This window comes from Cyprinus carpio, chromosome A14 (assembly GCF_018340385.1).
Source record: "Cyprinus carpio isolate SPL01 chromosome A14, ASM1834038v1, whole genome shotgun sequence".
In the NCBI taxonomy this organism is placed as follows: Eukaryota; Metazoa; Chordata; class Actinopteri; order Cypriniformes; family Cyprinidae; genus Cyprinus; species Cyprinus carpio.
This window is the reverse complement of record NC_056585.1, coordinates 26,009,973-26,032,827: the sequence shown is the minus strand read 5'-3', so window position 1 is coordinate 26,032,827 and position 22,855 is coordinate 26,009,973. Positions and strand designations below refer to the sequence as shown.

The 22,855-nt window shown below is 37.8% G+C and overlaps 1 protein-coding gene across 1 annotated transcript in view; it reads left to right on the top strand.

Annotated features, from left to right (window-relative positions):
- The window catches only part of ppargc1b (peroxisome proliferator-activated receptor gamma, coactivator 1 beta), a 48,844-nt gene extending 26,317 nt beyond the window's left edge, over positions 1 to 22,527 (top strand). The window contains exons 2-12 of the mRNA XM_042770383.1: positions 4,596 to 4,781; positions 5,776 to 5,970; positions 8,969 to 9,085; positions 10,419 to 11,310; positions 12,209 to 12,254; positions 12,685 to 12,749; positions 12,962 to 13,469; positions 15,108 to 15,183; positions 15,324 to 15,442; positions 15,529 to 15,659; positions 18,667 to 22,527. Coding sequence (XP_042626317.1) covers positions 4,596 to 4,781; positions 5,776 to 5,970; positions 8,969 to 9,085; positions 10,419 to 11,310; positions 12,209 to 12,254; positions 12,685 to 12,749; positions 12,962 to 13,469; positions 15,108 to 15,183; positions 15,324 to 15,442; positions 15,529 to 15,659; positions 18,667 to 18,758 — 2,427 coding nt within the window. The 3' untranslated portion in view covers positions 18,759 to 22,527. The remainder of the gene's footprint in view (positions 1 to 4,595; positions 4,782 to 5,775; positions 5,971 to 8,968; positions 9,086 to 10,418; positions 11,311 to 12,208; positions 12,255 to 12,684; positions 12,750 to 12,961; positions 13,470 to 15,107; positions 15,184 to 15,323; positions 15,443 to 15,528; positions 15,660 to 18,666) is intronic.
- Positions 22,528 to 22,855: the final 328 nt, after the last annotated feature.

The window sequence follows — 22,855 nt, the reverse complement described above, 5'->3', positions numbered from 1 at the left end:
TGAGATTAAAGGTTAAAACAGCCAGATTTATGGTAAAACGAGGCGTAAATTGAATTTTTTAGTCATTTTTGATTGCATCAACCAATGTCTCAACATTTGATTGCGAAACGTTGTCTAGGAAGTCTAACAGAGAGTGTGTGGAAATTTACTACATGGGGATTGTTAGCAAAGGTCTGAAGGATGAATGAGTTCAGTAAGCACTAAATTTAAAGTGCTAGGCTGGTTTCAGAATGGGGAAGATAAAGGTGGCCTGCTGGGATAGCGAGGCTGTGGACACTGCAGACAGTTAATTTCTAGACGGATAGAAAAGAAAGGCCAGACCTGAGACTAAGGTGTCATGAATCTGCCATTTACTGTACATGAGTGGCACAGATCTTCCTTTAACTGCCCTCCTTCAATCGGTCTGCTGTACATTTGAGTTTGCAGTATGGGTCTTGGCGGAAATCTCCTTTAAAGACTATGTGCGAAGAGCTAATTTAATCACTCCTGTTTCAGGCGGTGGGGTGCGCTAGGGGTTTCATTCAGGAGAATCGCGGTCAGTAGTTTCTGTTCACTACAGTCTAACATCTTTATTTCTTTTACCGTCTTGCGGGTGAAGGGTCAGACGCTCAATAGAGGTCAACAGGATGTACGGCGCACCTCATGAACCCATTGCTACTGGTGAAATTGTGCTACAAAATCCTTCCTGTTTGAGGCCGGCTAGCTACTACACCCAAGTTTTTCTATGGATTGAGTCAAGAGGGAATCCATTTAACAGCCCAGGCAGGATGTGTCTCAAAGGGCCGCATGTGTGCATGTCTTTGTCTTTGTTTCTGGGGAAGGAGGCTTAGGAGAGAGCCACTAGCTCCGTCTGCATTTGGCATGGGCAGCATTCAAAGCCTGGCCCGTCACAAGCAGCTTGTGTAAGAGCCAGTCATGAGACTGAGGATAACAGCTATATATAACATATCTTAGATAGCAGTAGGCTCAAAGGGAACAGGGCACCCAGATAAGAGCCTATTAGCTCGTAAATGCAAGGAATGAATGAGTAACCTGCAGCTTTACTAGAATGGCAGCATAACTGAATTGTGCTCAGATCAATCAGTCTATCTATCCATCCATAACAGAAATCCCAGATAACAGTGGTGTCCAGAAGCCATTCAATCTCAGATGCTGCATGTGATGGCCCTGCAGTAGGAAATGATCGACAAACTTATAAAGGTCACACTTTGTGTCTTTTCTTTTGCTTTTTACATGCTTTGCCTCTAATTATCCTTAAATGTATTCATAAAATTCACCAGATAGCTTGAAAACATGCCAGTACACTGTCAACAGTGGGTCAGCCTTGCATGGTTGTGTATTGTGCCACATGCTTGGGGTTGCTTTTTGTACCATTCGTTGTATATTAACACTGATGCGTTAAACCTACATGCTATTATGTGCTTGTTTTTGAGTGTTATCTTGGTGTGCCCTTGGACTCAGGCTTGCTATGCATACTTGTATACGTCAAATGCTTACGCAGTTCACCCCTCGCTTCCTGATTTTTGCGTGTAATGACCTTTCTTGTTATGAGAGATTGGTGGAACTTTTTTTTTAATGGAGAGTGAATGGAAAGGTCATTCTTTGACTACACAGATCACTGATTAGGCTTTACCGCTTTAGTCTCGAGTAGGTCAGCTACGCTCATTAACTTTTGTTCATTTAATAGCATCAGTCTAGCGCTAACTGGTGGGACATATCTCTTTTGGTGCATTGAAAATGTGGCTGGATTTTGTTGCCTCATAATAGTGTGATGATCATGCCGAGAGGTCTGGGTGCAGCGTACTGTTAATGGGGTGAACCGGTGGTTTTATCAGCGTGTGAGTTATGCAGACGATTCCAGCACGTGTGAACAGCACCTCTGCTGCTTTCCCTCACGAAGCATGTGCAGCTGATAAGAGGTCACATATGCTGCTACTACAGAACGTCAGCAGCAGTTCCATTTGCATTGGCATAGGGATGGGCAGGAAGACCCAGATTTTTATGGTATAAATAACACAATATGAGTTATTGTATATCACTGTAATAGTACATATTGCAATATGTTGTTTTTATACTTGACATTGATATATATATTAATATAGTATGTATATATGGATGCTCACATGGATTTACTGATAGTATAACTGGAAATGCAAACTCAGTTCATCTGTTTGATGATATACACAGACATAGCGCCCAACCCTACCTACACTGCAGCATGCACACTTGCACTCGTGACCTTAAACCTTCAGAGCCCAAGGAGCTTTTTATTGATTGATATTGAGACTCTCCATTACACAGAAAAAGAGAGCAAGAGAGAATAAAAATGTTGGTAAAAAAAAAAAAAAAAAGATTGATTAGCCGGAGCTCTTGTGCTCCTGGGGAGGGGGTCTCAAAGGAAGGAGATGAGTCAGTGGCATGTGAGGGGGATGCGTAGAGGATGCAAAGTGTGTGTGTTTGCATGCATGCTGGATGATGGGCGAACACCTTCATTACACTTGCATCCGTACACACGTGTGCACATGCACAACACCTTCAGGGCATCTTCAGTAGTCCCTTCAAAATGCTGCAGGCTGGAATGGATTTCCTGTTTTTTAATTTTTTACTTTTTCCAGAAGCCTTCCTGCTGTGATTCCTTTGACACTGATTTAAACGTGCAGGAATTCCATAAGCACATCACACAGTATTATCAGGGATGGGGGATAATAGTATGCAAGTAAAAATTGAAATTAATTTGTGACCTTTTAGACTGCAATTTTTTGCATTGCTTAATAGCATATGAAAAAATTATGATGATAATAATAAATATTATGTTGTTAAATATTATTAATATGCCATACTAATAACACTACTGCTTAGAAGTTTGGGCTCAGTACAATTTTTTTAAAGAAATTAATATTTTTTTGTTTTGATTAATCAAGCTGATCATTAAGGACAATTATAATGCTACAAATGATTTCTGTTTCAAATAAATACTGTTTGTACTTTTGAACTTTCTATTCATGAAAGAATCCTCAAAAAAAAATCAATATTTGACAATATTACTGTTTTGTATTGTATGTTTAATAAATGCAGCCTTTCTGAACATAAGAGACTTCATTTAATTCCATTAAAAAATACCGAACACAAGCTTTTGAATATTTGATATAATATATAGATGACTAATCAATGTAATAATAATGTTTATAAAATGTTATTAAAAATTAAATTAAAATGTAAACAAGGTTTAGCTATATGTATTGCTATCATTCTCTAGTCTCATAGTTTTTAAGAATTTTTCAACAATAGCTTAGTGAGGCAGATGAAAATACTGCAGATATAATAAGATTGGGCTGATACGGTGCAGAGGTATGGGCTACAGTATGTGACCTCATTTCATCAGAGCTCAGCAGCTGCTAATATGTGCCTTAGAGACTCTCTTCGAAAGTCTTTGCTGTTTGATTCCATGCAGTTCGCTGCATTTTAAAACAGTGACATAAATGGCACCCTATAAGTTGCCTGCTCGTTTTTGTGCCTGCTATCCCAGGCCTAGTGTAAGAAAATAAAGGGAACTGAATAAGCACAATCATCATCTGTGTGAAACAGAGAGGGGAGAATTTGTGCAAACAGTCATCAGAAATGCATCGCAGCGGCCCTGTAGAATATTGATGCTATGGCCTCCTGTAAACCGAGGCAGCATCACACCAGGTGTGCTCCGGGTATCCTCTCCACAAACAGACAGGCACGGGTGGGGAGCGCTAGCCAAATGATCCCAGTGCAACATGCAGACTCCTTGGCTCACATGGAGATATTAAGGCACGTGTGGTTTTCTGCCGTACCCCTGGGGTTTAGACCACTTCCCTTCTCACAGTGCTTATTGACACAGACACACACGCACGGTTCGTTATATCTCTCTCTCTCACACACACACTTTATCTCTCTTCTCGATCACACATGCAAAGGATCTGCAAAATGGGATATTTTTAAGATCAGCTAGCGGAACAACTAGTAGACTGATGTGTTTTAAGGAAGACCTATAATTAACGTGGTTAGGGTTCACTTGACCCCAATCAGACGCACGTTTCAAAGGGACCTTTACGTAAGACACGTTCTTATGTTCAAAAGTGCTTAGATGGAGCGTAGCATCGTGAAACAGAATGCATGGGACTATTTTTTGTGTAAAAGCACACAGAAATGCTGCTTTTACAGTGAAAACCATCTAACAGCTAAAGTTTACAAGCATATTAAATAAAGCATGGACGCTCTAAATATCAAAACTAAAACTTCTCGTTTTTCCATGACTTGTTTCTATTTCTAAGCGGTTTCCTCTGACAAGAACCCCAAAACCCCATAGCTATGGTTTTTAATTCAAGGATGTGCAACCGTTGCTAAATCCAGGGTCATCTTTTCTTCTTCTTTCAACTCCCAGTTGATTAGCTGTAATGAAGTTGTGCTGAGGGTTAGTACTAATTCAGATGACTGTTACGAGCTCTGGATCTTCACAGTCACTGCATGTCTATTGATTTCCCAGCGTTTATGGCGGAGTGCATTCTTTTTAGATGTGTCCTCTGATGTTGGCCTTTTGACCTATCATTTTTTCTCCCTTTCGTTCTCAGTATGGGGAAGAGGAGGTCTGCTCAGACCGCCTGGATGCTGACTTCCCTGACTTTGACCTCTCGCAGCTGGACGCCAGTGATTTTGACTCAGTGAACTGCCTCAGTGAGCTGCATTGGTGCAACGAGCACTCAGATCACTCCCCTGCCTCCATACAGTACAGCGGCGGGAACCCAGAGCTATTCGAGGTGGGAACCATCATCTGAATCATCTTCCTTGCACATGTAGATTGTGCTGATTAGTGGTATTTGTAATCTTTCAGTAAGTCTCTGTCCCAAATGATGCACTTGAAATGAATCCATCCAGAATTATGTCAAGATTGGAATTGAAGGGCTGTAAGGGCTGAGGGCAAAATTTGGAAAAGGTATTAGTCTTAAAGGGATAGTACATGCAAAAATTACAATCCTGTCATAATTCACTTGTTTTTATATATATATTTTCTCCTTTTTAATATATATATATATTTGTCAATATAATGAAGGTCCAAGGACCCAAAATTTTCATGCATCAAAAAGTAAAACAAGACATTTTAAAAGTAATCAGAAGCGACTTGATTGCTTTATATGATGAACAGATTTAATTTATTCTTTTATTCACATATTAGCATTTATCAATGCACAAATATAGAGCACATCAAGTATAGTAATCGGAAGCTCGAACATGCTTGCTTTATGCCTTAATAAACCTCATAGATTGTTTACCATATTTGACCTGAATTATGTATATGCATTCAGCAATGTTAATAAAAGCCATTTTATGTTTAAAAATGTATTTTCGTCCATTTTGATGCAAGTTTTAGTTGCATGGACAGTATTAAATTAAGAATATATGCTTTGAAGGGTGAGTAAATTATGACACAATTTGTATTTTTGGGTGAACGAAAGCCTAGTTCAGTAAATAGTAGTGTAAGATTAAATCTAACTGTTAGTCAAAGCCATGGCAGAGTAGTTAGTGCAAATGCACGTTCTGATTTTATTTTGACTCATGGTGCCCATGTGGGTGTTGCAGGTTTGAGTCTAGCCTGCAACGGTTTCAATCCTGATTATCCCTTCTATTATGAATAACCTCTGTCATTCTCCACTGTTTCTGTCTTATAAAGAGGTAGAAAATACTAGACGTATACAAACTGTGTAAGTGTAGGTTTTCCTGACTTTTGCCTTCATTTCTTTCTGGTTGTTTCAGGAAGAAAATGCGGCACTGCTCGCTGCCCTCACAGACAGCCTGGACGGCATTGTTGAGGACGGAGTCGGGGGTCTGTCTGTGTTCCCTTCGCTGGGGGACGACCCCGAGGAGGGCGAGGAGGAGGAAGATGACCTCCTTTTGGACAGTGAGCCCCTCCCTGGCTCATTGAGCCCAGAGACAGAAGACCCATCTCTAGTAAGAACCCTTCCTTCCTGTTTAAGGTGGATTTGGATGGGCCTCTGACTACCCCACAGCATGGGTATGATAGGCAACACAGGTCTGAATTTTTCTCATTTTGGGCTTTTTGTTTCATTTTAAGCAACCGATCTAACAAGAATCCTCTTCACAGGCAGAGACGTGGAACACGGACACTGCTTTTTCTAGGCTTTTATTTTGCCACACATCCCATTGCTCTCATCTTCTTCTGAGCCTTATAAGAAAGTACTGTGGTGATACCATGGTATTGTGATAGTATCTGATGGCAATAGCATGCTACTTTGATATATTCCATGGCAATGTATGAATACCATGTTATTGAAATTGTACACTACAATTTAAAACTGTGGGTCAGTAAGATTTTTGCCATCATAGGAATCATTTATATTTAAAATAGGGATATAACAATTCACTCAACTCACAATGCAATACGATTTACAATACAATTTTCTCAAAATGAGATCTAAGATAAATTATAAATGACGATGCGTCATTTTATTATTTCTCAGACAAAATTATCTTCATGTAAACAAACAAAGTGCCTGAGCTCCTTCCATTTAAAGTTAGAGAAAAAGATGAAAAAAACCCACCCCCAAACGAATCGTCACATTCATTGATTTTCAGCCGGCTCACGGTTCATCATTACATCCCTGTTTTAAAATATATTAAAATGGAAAACAGATGTTTTGTAATTATATTTAACAACATTACCTTTTTACTGTATTTATGATCAAATAAATGTAGCCAAAATGTTAAACACTAGTGGACTTCAGAAAATCCCATGGCATTACCAACATGATAATGTCCAAAAACATGGTAATACCATGGTACTTTTTTTTTAAGGGAATGCTTATATCTACTTCCCAGATCTTTGATTCCTTCAGGTCACGAAATGGACTTCTACAGCAGTGCTCTTTCTTCCTTTTTCCCACCTTTTGTTAGAGAACTCAACTCTCATCTCTTTCTAAAGACACCACTTCCTGGAACAAGTTGGTGTGTTTGTTATCTGTCCCTCTCAGCTCACAAACCCCAACAATTTCATCTGTGTACGTTGTAAAACCAGTTATAACAGTTATTACCCGTTGGACAGCTTTTCTTCTTTTTCCCCCCTTTTTTTCACTGCTCTTTCCTGTAACGCTGAACAATGGGTTGGCATGGCTGTATTGTAATGTAGCTGTTTTTCCAGTTTGTCGTGTGTTTTGTGATTTTTTTTTTTATCATAGAGACTGGTAGTACTTACAGTAATGACTTACATTTCACTCAATACCTTTCAGAACTGACATTGTTCTGGGATGGCATTGTTTGGTGCTGATGAATGGCCACCATTTGATTACTGAGATAATCATCACCTCAGAGATACCAAAAAAAGGCTAACTTACAGGGTGTAGCAGCAAAGTATATAAGAGATGTCTGAAGGAGGGACAAATTATTCTTAAATTGATGAAAATTATGTATATCCATCTGAGAATAAGACTACTTTTATGGTGCCTCTGGGGCTGGAAATAACAGTTTGTAGTTTTTCTGTAAAAACTATAATTTACAGTCATGCAACATGGAACAAAGTCTAAACCAAACATTTCACAGAAGTGAAATATTACTCAAAAGTAATACTTTGCAATAAGGTTCGATACATTATACATATATTAAAAATACTGTGTATGTATATATATATATATTCAATACATTAACTGAGACTGAACAAAATGTTTCATTGGTTTATAAATACTGTATACTATCATTCATCATTAATTAATGTGTTCATAATACATTGATATTAATTCATACAACTTGAAATGTTAAAAATATGTTATTTATACACTACTGTTCAAAGATTTCTAAATAAAAGAAATCATGTGACCCTGAAGTAATGGCTGCTGAAATATCTGCATTGCATCACAGAAATAAATGACATTTTAACATTTTATATAATTAAATTCTTAATTAAATATGTTATGAAAAATAATAATTATAATTAAAATAGAAAACAGTGAAACTGTAATAATACTTCACAATATTACTGCTTTTACTGTATTTTTGTTCAAATAAGTGCAACCTTGGTGTGCATAAGAGATTTTTATAATTAAATATTAACACACACACACACGTACTGATCACAGACTTTTGAATGGTAGTGTATATAAAAAAGTTAACATTCACCAAGATTAATAGATTTTATGAGAGTATTGTTATGGTTATTTCATGTTAACTATTTTAGTAACTTAAATTAACAAATTGAACCTTATTATAAAGTTACAAAATATGGTCAATAAAGTTACTGTCAGTTATTTAGTCTTTTTACAATATTTCATCCTAGAAAAGAAGTGCCTGAAAGTTACACGTCTGGACAGATGCATTTCTCTGTTAGATGATTCGGTAACAGTGGAACTGTTCCAGTGTAACTTAGCTTCCTCCTTGAGTCTCAGTGTAAGAGTTTAGTCCTGGTGTATCTTACCCAAGAGCTGAGAACCCCCTCTGCTGGCAATGGCCACAGTTACACCTCAGCCCCTAAATGAGGCCAGTCTATGTGCAAAACAAGGGGTGCATTGAAGAACCAGGAACAGGGACAGCAGAGCACATGTTTTCATGGCATAGATGGCCGGTGCATGACAAAACGGTTTGGTACACAGAAGCTGAAACCCTCAGCGCCCCTTCAGTTTCCTCAATGGACGCTGAGAGACATGGACAGACCTGCCAAGTTGGCACATTAACAATCGCTTAAGGGACTCAGCAACGCTGTGCTGCTTCCTACTTTGCTTTCTCTGGTTGCGCTGGTCATTTAAGACATGCATTTCAGATTTTCTTGAATATCCAGTAACTTTTAATGTCTTGTTCTTACAGTGGCTACAGCACAGAACAGCTTTTGTTGTCATATTTCAGTACTGAAAGTCAACATGCAAACCTTTCTTGATTTTGTGTGTAATTTAAATGCACTGTGGGTCATCAGATCATAACCCCTGACCTCTCATTCCCTCCACAGCTTAAAAAGCTCCTGTTGTCGCCCCCTAATGTGCCTGCGGGCCTCGAATCGCACAAAGACGTGCATCGCCATAGCAGCAGGAGCCAGCACGTCAAACCCGTGAAGCCTGTGCTCAAGGTGAGAAGAAGTTCCAGCTGCCGTGATTGCGGTTTCAACTCAAAACATGTGATGTAAGAAGGCAAAGAAGACTCGCCGTAATAGGAAATGGATTTAACAACCTCAGAGTTAGCATGTATGCTGTTCACTACCCCACAGCTAATGCCTGATTAGCTTATGCCAGCCTTTAGAAACCACGCTGAGGATTTGTGCTTCAAAGTTTCGAAGCCTGTGAAGCCTGTGGTTCCTCATTCACTCGCTCGGGTTTGGCTAAGGCCACTGTCGCATTAGAGTTGAGTGCAGCCATCTGTCATAGCAAAGCCACAGCCTCTACCCAGCCTAAAGGGCAATGCTCACTGGGTTTGAGATTACTTAAAAGAACAAGCAGTAGTTCCTCAGATACCAAGAGAATATCTTGCAACTAACCGTGGCACATTTGTCACGGTAACCTTAGAGCGAAGTGCACTCTGAAATAGACTCTAGGGGTTCAGCTGCCCCGCGTGCCTCGCATGTTTGGTCATTTCATAAGGACGTTACAAAAGATCGCTCGCTACATACCGCTGACGAATGCCATGAGCAAATGCTTAACACTATAATCGTTTCAAAGGGGTTATTTTTCATTTTTATTACTTCTGTCATTATAGTGCTAAAACAGTTTTGGTACATGTGGTTTATTTAAATTTAATTGCTTTTTTTATTGTTGTAAAACATTAAAATCTGATTAGATTTCTGTAAAATGTTATTGGAGCTGATTTATTGTTGTCATTTTAATAATTGAGTATGTAACATATACTACTATAATAAAGTTACAAATATAAATAGTGCAAAATTATGTATGTATAATATTTATACACTACGTTTAAAAAGCTTTAATTTATGTATGAGTGGTTTTGAAAGGAGTCTCATATAATCCACAGTTATTTGATCAAGTGAGAACAGTAATATTCTAAAATATTATTACAATTTAAAGTATCTGTATCTCAAAGCTGTATTTTCAGCATCATTACTCCAGTCTTCAGTGTCACATGATCTTCAGAAATCATTCTGATATACTTTGCTGCTCAGTAACCATTTCTGATTATTATCAGTGTTGAAAACAGTTGTGCTGCTTCATATTTTTGTGGAATCCGTTGTGCTTTTTTTTGTTTTTTTTGATTAATATTTTTTTAAGGGTTCATTATTTATTTGAAATAAAAATTATAAATGTCTTTAGTGTCACTTTTAATCAATTTAATGTGTCCTTATAATAATAAAATCAATTAATGGACAGCCTCTTGAGCCTTATTGCTTTATTATATTTCAGTTGTATTTAATATCAAAAGATTAAATGAAATGTCTCCTCCTCCCTCTGCAGAAGGACAAATCAAGCACACAGGAGCGTAAGCCACGACCAGTGAGGCCCTCCGGTCGTCTTTGCACTGAACTCCACCGCCACCTCACCACCGCGCAGGAGGCCGAGGACGAGCCTTCAGCTGACACAGAGGAAGAGGAGGAGGAGGAAGATGAAGAGGACAGTGACTCGGAGGAGTCGTCCAGCAGCGAGGGCGAGAGCATGGTGTGCGTCGAGCCACCAAAGCCTCAGTTCTCCTCGGAGAAGGAACTGCACTCTGTAGTGGAGCTCATCAAATACATGCACACGTACTGCCTGCCCATACGCAAACAGGCCAGCTGGGATCGCAAAGAGCGTAAGGCCAAGCCCGAGAGCTCGCAGGTCTCCCGCAGCCTTCCTGTGAACCCTCAGAAACCGGCTCCCCAGACCAAGCCGAGGGCTCCCTTCACTCGCCGCAGGGAAATCAAAGCCCACTCCCTGCTGAAGGAGCTGCTGGAGGCCGTCAGCTCCTTTGACGTAAGCAAGCCTTACAGAATGCACAGCCCCCCTTATATCCACTGCAGAGGGGCTGCGACTCGGCTCGGCACTGACCTTTCTTCCTCCTCTGCTCGTCAGCCCAAAGCCGAACCTAAAGACTCGGACTGCGAGAGCTCGCAGAAGGCCGCAAAGCGCACCAAGAGCCCCGAGCCGGAAGAAGGCTCCTTTTCGGTCAGGCGTTCTCGCCGGCTGGCCTCCTTCCCCAGCCGATTTGCTAAGAAAGTGCGTGTGAACTGTGGCCGGTCGGAAGCCAGTGTTGGGCAATCGAGCGAAGAGGAGAACGCGGTCAAGCATCCTCCCGCTGAGCCTCCTTCTGATAGCAGCCAGAAGAGCAGCTCCCACAAGACGTCTGAAGCCCATAACCCCTGCTGCAGTGACGGTAAGACATTAGTCACCTGAACAACACACGAGGGAAAAGGGTGAAAGTTCCCACCTTAAACTATAGATTCACATGACAAAGACACAATAATTATTTATTTATTTATTTATTTATTTTGAATTTGTTATTTATTTATTTTTTTTATTTTTTTTTTTTGTTAATGTGATAATTTAATTAATGAAAAAAAAAAAAAAAAATTATTTTCATGTGGAAAATGTTGGATAACATTATAAATAACATTATATTAAATTCATTAAATAATTAAATAAAATATAAATACAAGTATTTATTAAATTATTTTTTAAAAACTTTTTTCAATAAATTTTTTAAAACTTTTTCTCAAAAAAACATTTTAGTTCAGTGGTTCTTTTAGAAAAACATCTGTTTACTGTTGCTTTTACACACACACACACACACACACACACACACACACACACACACATATATATATATATATATATATAATATGTAATTTATATAATTTACAATATATTTAGATTTATATATTTATATTTGTCAGTAGATTTTAACTTCATCTTTCCTCATGTTTTTTGTGGTCGTTCTTTTAGAAAAACATCTGTTTGCTGTTGGTATTGTGTGTGTGTGTGTGTGTATACACATGTATATGTATTATTCTATGTAATTTATATAATTTATATAGATTTGTTTTATAATTTATATAGATTTATATATGTTTATATATTTGTCAGTAGATTTTTAACTTTATCTTTGCTCACAGAACTTTTTTGTTCTGTAGTTTTTTTTGAAAACCATCTATTTAGAAACCGAATGCTGATGTGAACAACTTGTAATGTACCTTTAAGCGTGATTTTAATATTCAGAGAGCACTGCGTGTGCTGTTGAGATCTCTAACATCTGTCTGTTGTTCTGATTGCAGAGAAACGCTCTTGCCTCTGTTTGCCGCTGACGTCCAAATCCAACGGGTGTGTGTTCCGTTCATATCTAATCTATTCTTGAGCCCTGGAACATTTCCAGGCCAGCAGTTTAAGACCACCGCTGGACTCCGTCTATCTTCAAAATTGCCTAGAGGAGGCTTGTAGAGTTGCTATTTCTATATAACAAAACACTCGGTCTCTCACAGTAAAACTTTTCTATATATAGCCCTGAGGTTCTTCTACCAATTACAGTCATTTGTTGTTCTCTGCATATACATAGCTCAGACGTGGTGTGAAGTAAAACAACCAAGATCAATCAAACCCTGCTCCAAATGTCATTAGTAGACAAATATAAACCTCTAATACAGTAAATCTGATGCATTTAGTTGAGACTGCATCCTTTCCTATCTCTCTCTGTTTTTCTTGTCCATGTAAGGGTTTAATAGACTGCAATCTCTTTCTGTGTTTCTCTGATCAGAGACGCGCAGTATGCCAACAAGCCCTTTGAGCAGACTCTCTCTGTGGAACTGTGTGGCACAGCAGGTAATTTTGCGGACTCAGTGAGGGGTATTTTTATAAGTGTGCCGTTTTTGGCATTGTGTGAGCTATCAGCACTTGATTCACCTCATATGTTCTCACACATGCTAGTAGCTTGCCAGTATTTGCACAGGATTTAAAATGTAGCTAATGACGTGTCTGAATTAGGCTATTTGGGTACGTTTGGCCGTGGTGATTAATGAGTGTGTGTTTTCCAGGCCTGACCCCCCCCACCACACCCCCTCATAAACCAGTGGAGGACGAGCTCTTCAAACCCGACGGAAAAGCTGAGCTCACCACCAAGAGCTCGTGCCTGGCGCGGGCGCACATACGCAAGCTCCCAGAGCAGACCGAGCTGTACGCCCAGCTGCGGCGGATGGGCCAAACGGGTGACACGGACACTAAGGGAGGGACGCAACGTGCGTACGGGGACCACGATTACTGCCTGTTGGGCCTGGGAGAGAGTTGCAAGATGATGGCGGCGACACTCGGCTCTCAGTGCCATGTGGAGGTGCATGAGAAGAACGGAGAGCTGGAGGGACAGGAGGAGAGGCTCCTAACCGATTGCAAGCAAAGGACTGAGGCTGATTCGCCCGTGGCGTTGTCCACGCCCAGTCCAGAGCAGACCAGTCAACCCTCACCTGTCCGGTCTCCCACCCCAGAGCTGGACGCCCAGTCCCCAGTTTCCTGTTCGCCCCCCTCCCCCGGCTGCAAACTCCCCTTCAGGTACTGAATACTCCGCGGCTTTTTCCACTGTTGCATTTTGTTGAACTACTGTCTTTGAAAAGTGCAATAGAACGTCACTTATGTGAAGCCAAAATGAGTGTGTATGATGTCTAGAGAAAAAAAGCAGGTTGGAAATCCTAACATTCTTCTATCATTCATCAAACTCATTATATCAATAACTTTAGTTTTAATAATCATTCTAATTCTGTTAGAATAGGGAAAGTCACACAGCTATAACCATTACAAAACAGAAGAACAAAATCATTGGAATCACTTTTTAGAATGACTTTTTCCAACTGATGAATGAGAAAACATTGTCAGCCAATCAGAATCCACAAGAACTGAGCGTTTAAAACGGTGGACAGCAAAACTAAAACTAAGACGCTAATATAGTTCTTGTTACAGTGATCCTTACAGTGAACAGGCCTTTATTCTGGTTTTGTGTACTGATTATTCAGATTACATGTTAATTTTAATAGTGTTGCTATAGAAATGCATAATTCTGAGGAAGCAAACATAATTCTGAGGCTTGCCATTAGTAATTACAGTAATTACAGCAAGGTGTGAACGCAGTATGAGTTAAAGTTCCTTCATCACGTCAGAAATGTTTGGCAGTGATAGAGATGTTTAAAAAGTGTAAACTTACAGAATCACAGCAAAAAATGATTTTCTTATTTAGTATTTTTGTTATTTTTAGTAAAAACATCTAAACATTCTTAAATCAAGATTAATTTACTTGAGAGAAAAAATTATTTAAGATATTAAGTCGTTTTCTGAAAAAATGTTTAAGATTTGGTTAGATTTTGCTTAAAACTAGAAAAAATTAATTCCAATGGGGTAAACAAATAATCTTGATTCTTTTTCTTGCCCCACTGGCAGATATTTTTTCTTATTTTAAGAATTTTGTTTTGATACATTTTGATACTTTTTTTTTTTTTTTTTTTTTTTTTGTGGAAAACAAGACTTAATATCTTCAGTCATTTTGCTTTTCAAGTAAACGTATCTTGATTCAAGAATGTTTACATATTTGTAATGGAAAACAAGACAAAAATACTTAATAAGAAAAACATTTTTGCAGACTAGAAATGCTTTCATCTTTTTGAGTGTCAGGGAATGAAACACCTCCATGTTTGGAACCCCTTAAAACAATTACCCATGGTTTTATTACAGAAAAAGTGTAGTAACCACAGTTTTACTACAAATACCATGGTTAAACTATGGTTAGTGTTGCAAATCCATGGTTAATTTGTGGTTACCATGGTTTAACTATACCCAGATCTGATAGACGTCTTTAAGATGTCAGTTTTACATTCGTTCTAAATCATTAAAGATCTTAAATACATCTTCTAAACGTCTATTTGACATCTGATTGGAAATGTCCTATAGACGTATTGCAAATGAGCAAACACCCAAAAAATGCATCTTGAAGATGTAAATGCAGACATCAAATAGAGTAACCATGTTTTTTGGTTTTATTTGTAGTTAAACCAGTAGTAATTGTAGTAATAATTTTAATAAGGGGAGAAATATCCTACCTGTACATCTGCCTTTAATATTTGAAAATTAGTGATATACTACTTTTTAGAGTGTAATTTATTAGCCATTTTGAGTAACTCAGCCCTGTCATGCTTCTTTCAGCGATGAGAGCTCTGTGACATGCCACGGTGCACCTGAGAAAAGGAGCATGACGAAGTATGGACAAGAGAATGATGTGGTAGGTCGTGTTTTCAAACCCATTTTATTAGTCGCAGCACTAAGCTCATTATCAAAGCTGTAGATGCATCTGATGTCGGATTCGTTTTTTCTTTTAAGTGCCGTTGAGTGTATTTATTCTAATCCACTGTGCATTTGCAGAACAAGTACCAAGTGATCTACATTCACAACCTTCCGAGCAGCGTCACTCAGTCCATGCTGCGTAAGCGCTTCGAGGCCTTCGGCCGTCCGGAGGACTGTAAAGTGGTCATCAAAAACGAGTGGGTTCCATTTGCGTCTACTTCCCTGAGCTTATCGTGTGCTGAGTGGCAGAATGGAGCGCTGATGTTTCTGTGTGTTTGTGCAGGGAGCGTTGTGGGGTGATCACACTGAGACCCACTCAGAACGGCCAGACCTCACGGCACAGGTGGGACTCGCTCGGTCCGAGCGGAGGGAGCGGCAGCCGGCGGTTCGGAAGGAAGCGTTACATAGATCTGGGTACGAGAACAGAGAGCTTCCTGTCTCTTTGATGTCGTCTTTGCATCAGACGTCTGGTGCTCTGTTCTGAGTCAGATGAAGTCAGAGGAAGGTGTCTTCTCATTTCTAAGCTAATAAACAGCCTAATTCAACTTCATTTGCATTTAAATGGAAAAAAAGACTTTTTGATTCTTGGTTGACCCGCTTGAAAAAGCAGGGTGCAGTTTTAATTATAGTCAGGCCAGTGCACCGCAGTGCTTGCTATTACATCAAGTCCAGGAACTAAATAATGTGTGAAGTCGATGAGTTCCAGATGATGAGAATGAAATTTGGTCATTTCATCATTTAATTCTATGTGCTGAGTTAGAATCTAGCCTATTTTAAAGTTTGGTTAAAAAAGGTTAGAAAACTGCTGTCAACATATATGTCTTTTGTGTTTTGAGACTGATGCTGGTATCTAGATCAGTGATTCTCCGCTGGTTTTGCTTCCTAACACAGTTCAAAAATAGTTTTTCATTCATTCATTTAAATTTCAAAGAAATGCACAAGCTCATTATGCAGATTAGTAACATGACATGCATGAACTGAATGGGAAAACCAAGATTTGTTGAAGTGAATTGAGTAAATGTATAAACAACAGCACAAGTGGGATTTATCATCTTAAAGTATATTACAGACACTGAGCCAAGTGTTGTATTAGTAATGGCCATATAATCAAGCAGTGTTGTAACTGTTAACTAAAACTAATAAATATGATTTATATAAAACTTAAATAAAACAAAATACAAATATTAGATGAAAAAAAAAGACAAAAAAAAAAAATGACAAGCAGCAAATCTAGTGTCAAGTCTACTTTTTTATAGAGCCCTTTCCACTACAAAGTAGACCAAAGGACTGTACAGCAACACAACAATACAAGGACACTAAAAATTAAATTCAACAAAAACAGAAAACAGAACAAATTACATCTTCCAAAAATCAACAATTAAAAGCAATAGAGAACAAGAATGTTTTGGCACGAGATATAAAAATATCATCTGAAGGTGCATATCTGATATCAGGTGGAAGGGTATTTCACAGTCTTGGGCCAGTGACCGAAAATGTGTGATCCCCTTTCAATTCAGGCAAGTTTTTGGTACTGAGAGCAGTAAGCAGTTATATGATCTTCGAGGTCTACCAGAGTTCATATGAATCAAGTCCATAATATATTCCGGGGCCATATCATGGACAGCTTTAAAAACGTGCAGTAACACCTTATACTGAATCCGATATTTAAGCTAGTAAGGAGCCTCCCGGCTGCATTCTGGACCAATTGCAATTTTGAAATAAGAGATTGGCTTACTCACGAAAAAGTGCATTACAATAGTCCAAACGGGAGGAGATTAATGAATAAATCACTATCTCAAGTTCAGCAACACACAAAAAGGATTTGAACATTAAAGCTGAGTTCAAAATTACATCCAGATTCCTCATCTGGGACCGCACATTTGTTGTCCATGTACCTAATTTATGTCACTGTCAACCTTATTTGGCCCAAAAATGCTAACTTCAGATTTACTCACATTTAGCTGTAGGCGTTTTTGCTCTAACCGGCCCTTCACCTCCTCAAGACATAATAACAAAGATGAATGAGAAGTTGATCCTCCAGATCTAATAGGCAAATACATCTGAATATCATCAGCATAAAGATGATAAAGCATACTATGTTTTTTCTTTTTTTTAAAAAAGGCCTAAAGGCAGCAAAAATAGTGAAAACAGAATAGGCCCCAAAATGGAGCCCTGAGGAACTCCACAATCAATAGAGACTGAAGAGAAAGAAAGTTCCCCAACCCTCATTAAAAAGGATTTTCCCTTCAGATAGGAAGAAAACCATTTTAAAACAGTCACTCTCAGACCCACAACATGCTCTAAATGTTTAATAAAGATATCATGATCTATTAGATCAAAAGCTGCACTAAGGTCTAGCATAATTAAAGCTAGACTAGACTAGAATTAAATATGAAATATGAAAATATAATAATAAAAGCTACAAAATGTATAATTACTATAATATTATATAAATAATTTTAAAATAACATGTATCAAGTAGCAGGTCATTTTGCACAATTATATTGTAGAGTTTTGCATTAACAACCAACTATTTTTTTCCCAGTATCTTGCCAAGCAGAATTATAGTACTTTTTGTATTTTATTACTTTATTTACTTATTTATAAAATAATATAATATAGTATGATATAATATAATTAATATAATATATTATAATATAAGATAATATAGAATGTACATGTATAATACATTTAATAATTTAGTGAGATAGTTTAGAGCGATGTACAGAAAATTATATTATTATAAAATTACATTTTTTATAAAATGTTATAAAATTGTCATTTTTTTCTCAGCATCTCACTAAGCACGATTGTAGTACTTTTTGTATTTTATTACTTGTATATTATAATACATAAAATATATATCAATATAGAATGTACATGCAGAGTTAATTTAATAATTTAGTGATATTAATTTAGGGAGATGTGCACAAAATTCTATTATTATAAAATTACAAAATATAAGTAAAATTCTAAATATATATCTATCAGTATTCCCTACATGAGGATTATGTTTTGTTGCTACAGGAGGGAGTTTAGTGAGATTAATTTAGAGAGAAGATGCAGAAAATTGTATTATTTTAAAATAACAGTAAAATTATACAAATAAATCTATCAATAGCCCCTACAACTTGATTGTTTTGTTGTTACAGGAAATATTTTAAACTAAATTAATTTTTATTCTCTTTTTTTACTCAGCATGCCCGCTAAGCACAATTATAGTTCTTTTTGTATTTTATTACTTATTATACGTATAATATAATACTATATAATATAGAATGTACATTAATAATTTTGTGAGATTAATTTAGAGAGGTGTGCACAAAATTGTATTATTTTAAAATGACAAACTATAATTAAAATTATACAGATGCAGATGACCTTAGTGTAACAAACTAACTGTGAGTGTTTTGCCGTTCAGATGAGGCGGGTCCCGGTCCGGTGAAGAGCAAATATGATGCACTGGACTTTGATGCTCTGCTGAAAGAGGCCCAGAGGAGTCTGCATCGCTGACACGCGCCTTACCACGCCCCGTCTGAGACTCGCCTCAGCACCTCAACCAAGGCACTTCTTCATGTTTACATTTTGAACATTGGAATAAAAATAAAATAGACCTTGTCACTTCTAAGGATCGGAGGTCATTGGGGCGGGAGGATTACAAAGGAACAGAAACAGCTCTGAGACACTGGACACAAGTGCTGCTTCTCGTGTGTGTTAATGCCATTCGTGATGTTGCGAGTGGCTCGGGCTTTGTAGCAAACCGCACTCTTTTCCATCGGTTGTTGTGACGTGCGTGTGCTTTTTTTCTTTTTTATTTGTACCCCTTTGTCACTATTCTTAGACCTGCAAGGTGCTTTCACCGTTTGTCGTACAAATATATAAACAATAACAGCTTTGTATTAGCGAAACTTTGTGGATGTTCAACTCTGTGTGTGTGTGTGTGTGTGTTACGATGGATTAAAAGTGGATTTAAAAAAACAACAAACAAAAAAATCCTACAAGGTAGAGTTTACAGATCAATAAGTCAAGAAAAAAAGTAGTCTTTTTGTAATTTTAGTGCTTCCTTGATTTCATCTATGCACTCAAACGAGGTAGTGCTTCTTTAGTCTGGCCTCTGCCCTCCTCTGGTGTGGAAGGGGCTTCTGCTGCTGGCTGTCAGACACAACCGAGTCCAAACCCAACTGTGCTACCTTAAAGCTGAAGTGTGTCATTTTTTTTGACGTTAAAATACAATCCCAGCCAAAAACTGTATAAGTAGACACAAATCCTAAAAAAAAAAAATCAAAACATCTCTGTTTGTTTGAGCAGCCTGACACATCCAATGGTGTGAGTTGAGGGGCGGAGCTTTCTGTTTGGCTCACAAATTGGAAACCTGATTGAAAACAGTCATTATGTTTGGTGCAGAGCTACACACTTCATCTTTAATTCACCAGTTGCTGTTACTGTTTTACTTGTCAGAATGCGACCCAATCTGGTTTAGAATCCCAATCTGATGGAAACGTTTTTCAAGAATGTACCTATCAAAAATGCGATTGTAATGCCCATCACATTGGTCTAGATTCGAAAGTACAGTTGAGCATTTTCGACTCTCCCAGTAGCGTAGCCCTACCAGACATCCAGGCTTTTGCTGAGAGAAGGGTGGCGGTAAACTAGGAGGAAGATCTTTCCAGAGCTCAATCTCATTAGAGATACGGTCGTATCTCTGCTTTGTTTACATGTCACTCTCTCATAGTCTTTCTCTCTATAAGCTCAAACACTCTTTTTTTACTCTCTCCTTTCCGACAGGGGAAGATCTGCGGGTTTTTTCTAGCTCTTACCTTGTGGCTACTTCTCTCTTTGTCTTTTGTGTGTGTTTTTTGAAGTCTAATCGTGTACCAGTGTATAACTGTGTGTCGTCCGTGTCTTTTACGGGGTCTAGGGATGGATCCGTCCCTTATTATATGCTGGGACCCATTGCTTTTATTCTGCAGGGGTCTCTTCGAATCTTCGGCCTGTGGATCTAGTGCAGTTGTGAGCATGTGTGTGTGTGTGTGTGTGTGTGTGTGTGTGTGTGTGTATGTGCTGGTTTAGGGAGAGCTGTCAACCTCTCTTTACTCCCTAACTCTCCCCTATAGCCAGAAACACACCCCAAACCTGAATGTTTACATGACTGAATTCTCTTTTGACTTTTACTAGAGCGCACACTAAGTACGGAACGCCTTATTCGGTATTTAAGTACCCTATCAGGATGTGCCTTTTGGCTTTCCCTTTTACGGTACTGAGCTGTTACTTGGACACGGCCTCTGAATATTACAGCCGCTTTTGTCCAATTTGTCCTATAAGATCTTTAACTGAATGAGTGTTTGCGCTTAGTATGTATACTACAAAGTAAGTGAGAGATGTGCTGGTTTACATGATTATATATATATGGAGAAGTATATAACGTGTATATAGCACTGTGTCTTGTGTAAACATGAGATGTATGGTTATGTGCTGTACGGCGATGTGGTAACGCATGGCTCTGATTGCTCGTTGGTGAACCCGATGATGCAGCATTAAGCAATACAGTGAGATCCAGAAGGGAATTTTTCATTGATATGGCTTCATAAGTCAAACACAGTTGTATAAAGTGTCCCTTTAGAAATGGTTCTTTTTAATGACATTAAGATGAAACGTTTTTCTTTTTTTACGCAATAGAGATGCAATACCACTGAGAGATCTAAGAAAGCTTTTCTTATAACAGAAGGCTTTATTGAAGAGGTTAGTTGTATTAAGGGTAATCGAATCCTGTACTGTATGTTGTAGACGGCTCAGATCGTTCGAAAAGAAGGTCGACGTTTAGAATCGCTGGCCGAGAGGGAAAATACACAGACAGCCAAGTCTCACAGGGAGAGCCTTAAACCTTAGTGAAGAAAACACATTGGATTGTACAGGAGATCAGATAGGACTGATAGCTTTGTTTTCCTCTGAGTAAACTTTTTCAATACAGCCATATTATAAAAGGTATATATATATATATATATATATATATATATATATATATATATATATATATATATATATATATATTTGTGTTTGTGTAGATAAATATATAGATTATATAATTTGTTATAGACCATTTTATTCAGATTCCGAACACCTCAATACATTTAAACACTATCAATCTAGAATGTACAGATCCAAATTAAAAATAATAATAAAAAAAGGGTTAAAAAAAAAAAAAAAAAAAAAAAAAAAAAACCTTCCAAAGGGAACCTTCTTCAATGCAATACATTTTCCAGCCCTCATTTTAGCGATCGCTAGACAAGTTGACCAAAAAGTACATTTGATGTTTGGATACAGGAGAAGTGAGGTATCACATCAAATCCATTTCAAGAGTCATGATTGTTTGACTTGGCCCTCTGTGTGTGTGTGTGTGTGTGTGAGAGAGAGAGAGCGAGAGAGAGTGCGCATGTGATTTCTTCCTGTTTTTTTATTAGTTCATACAAATTATCACTTTTAATCTATGGCCCCGTAATTTGTTGTTCACAAAGTACATGCTCTTGCAAGATAGGAGAGAATTTTCCTCTTGAATCAGCAGTGATTATATTCGGGGGAAGTTTATATTGTCTGTGCTAAACCTTGGATCATTTTTATCAAGAAGTGGTGCCAGAGCATCAGTTAAAGAATCACACATCCATGTCGCATTGTTTTGCTGCTTCAAGACCTTGTCTTTTGTGGAAACAAAATTGGAGTCAAAGGGCATACATTTTTCTTCATTGTCTTGCTGATGTTGTTTATTTTTTTTGGACTATTTACATCTAATGACTATCAAATTTGCTGTGATTTTCATTTTTTAACATAGTTTTCGGTAAATACTGCTAGTAAGATTTTATATTTTTACATATGTTTTGAGTTGTTTTTTTTTTATTTATATGCCACTTAGCTTGGAAGTCTTGAAATGGTATTAGTTTTATTTTCTTAATTTTTGTCTTTTTTTTTTTTTCTTCTCGGTATTGTGTGATTTTCATACATCTTGAGAATGTGGAGACAAAAGCATTTCAGTATTTTTTAAATTGTTAAAATCTAGTTTCCTAGCTCAAATCTATATAGTGGAAATTATTTGATGTCATAAATTATATTTTAATTCATGTAAATATTTTAAAAAAGCAGATGATGGCTTCCTTTTAAACTGAACACATTTCTCTTCCGAGATTGTTTACATTATTAAACTGTAGAAACTGATCCTCATATACTGTAAAAAAAAAAAAGTACATATATTCATTGTTTTGCCTCCAAAAAATAAAATCCATTATGAACAACATTCAACTTTGTGATTCATTCATGTTCTGCATTACTGTTTTATTTAAGCCAAATAAATGCTGCAGTAACCCACAACAATACCTTCCACAGAATTCAAGCTATTCTTGGACAAGTGCTGAATAGCAACTTGAGAAAGAGGATTTAGCAGCACTAAGTCTGTCACTTTTTTCACTTGTTCCAAATGACATTACGCATTGCATAAACAGCATAGTTCAGCCGGAAACCCTCTGATTGGTTGCCGCATTGAAATGGCAGCCAATGGCAAATGTCATTCTGTGTTGTATCCATGGAGAATGCCTACATTTTTAGATGGTGAAGCTAAATGTGGC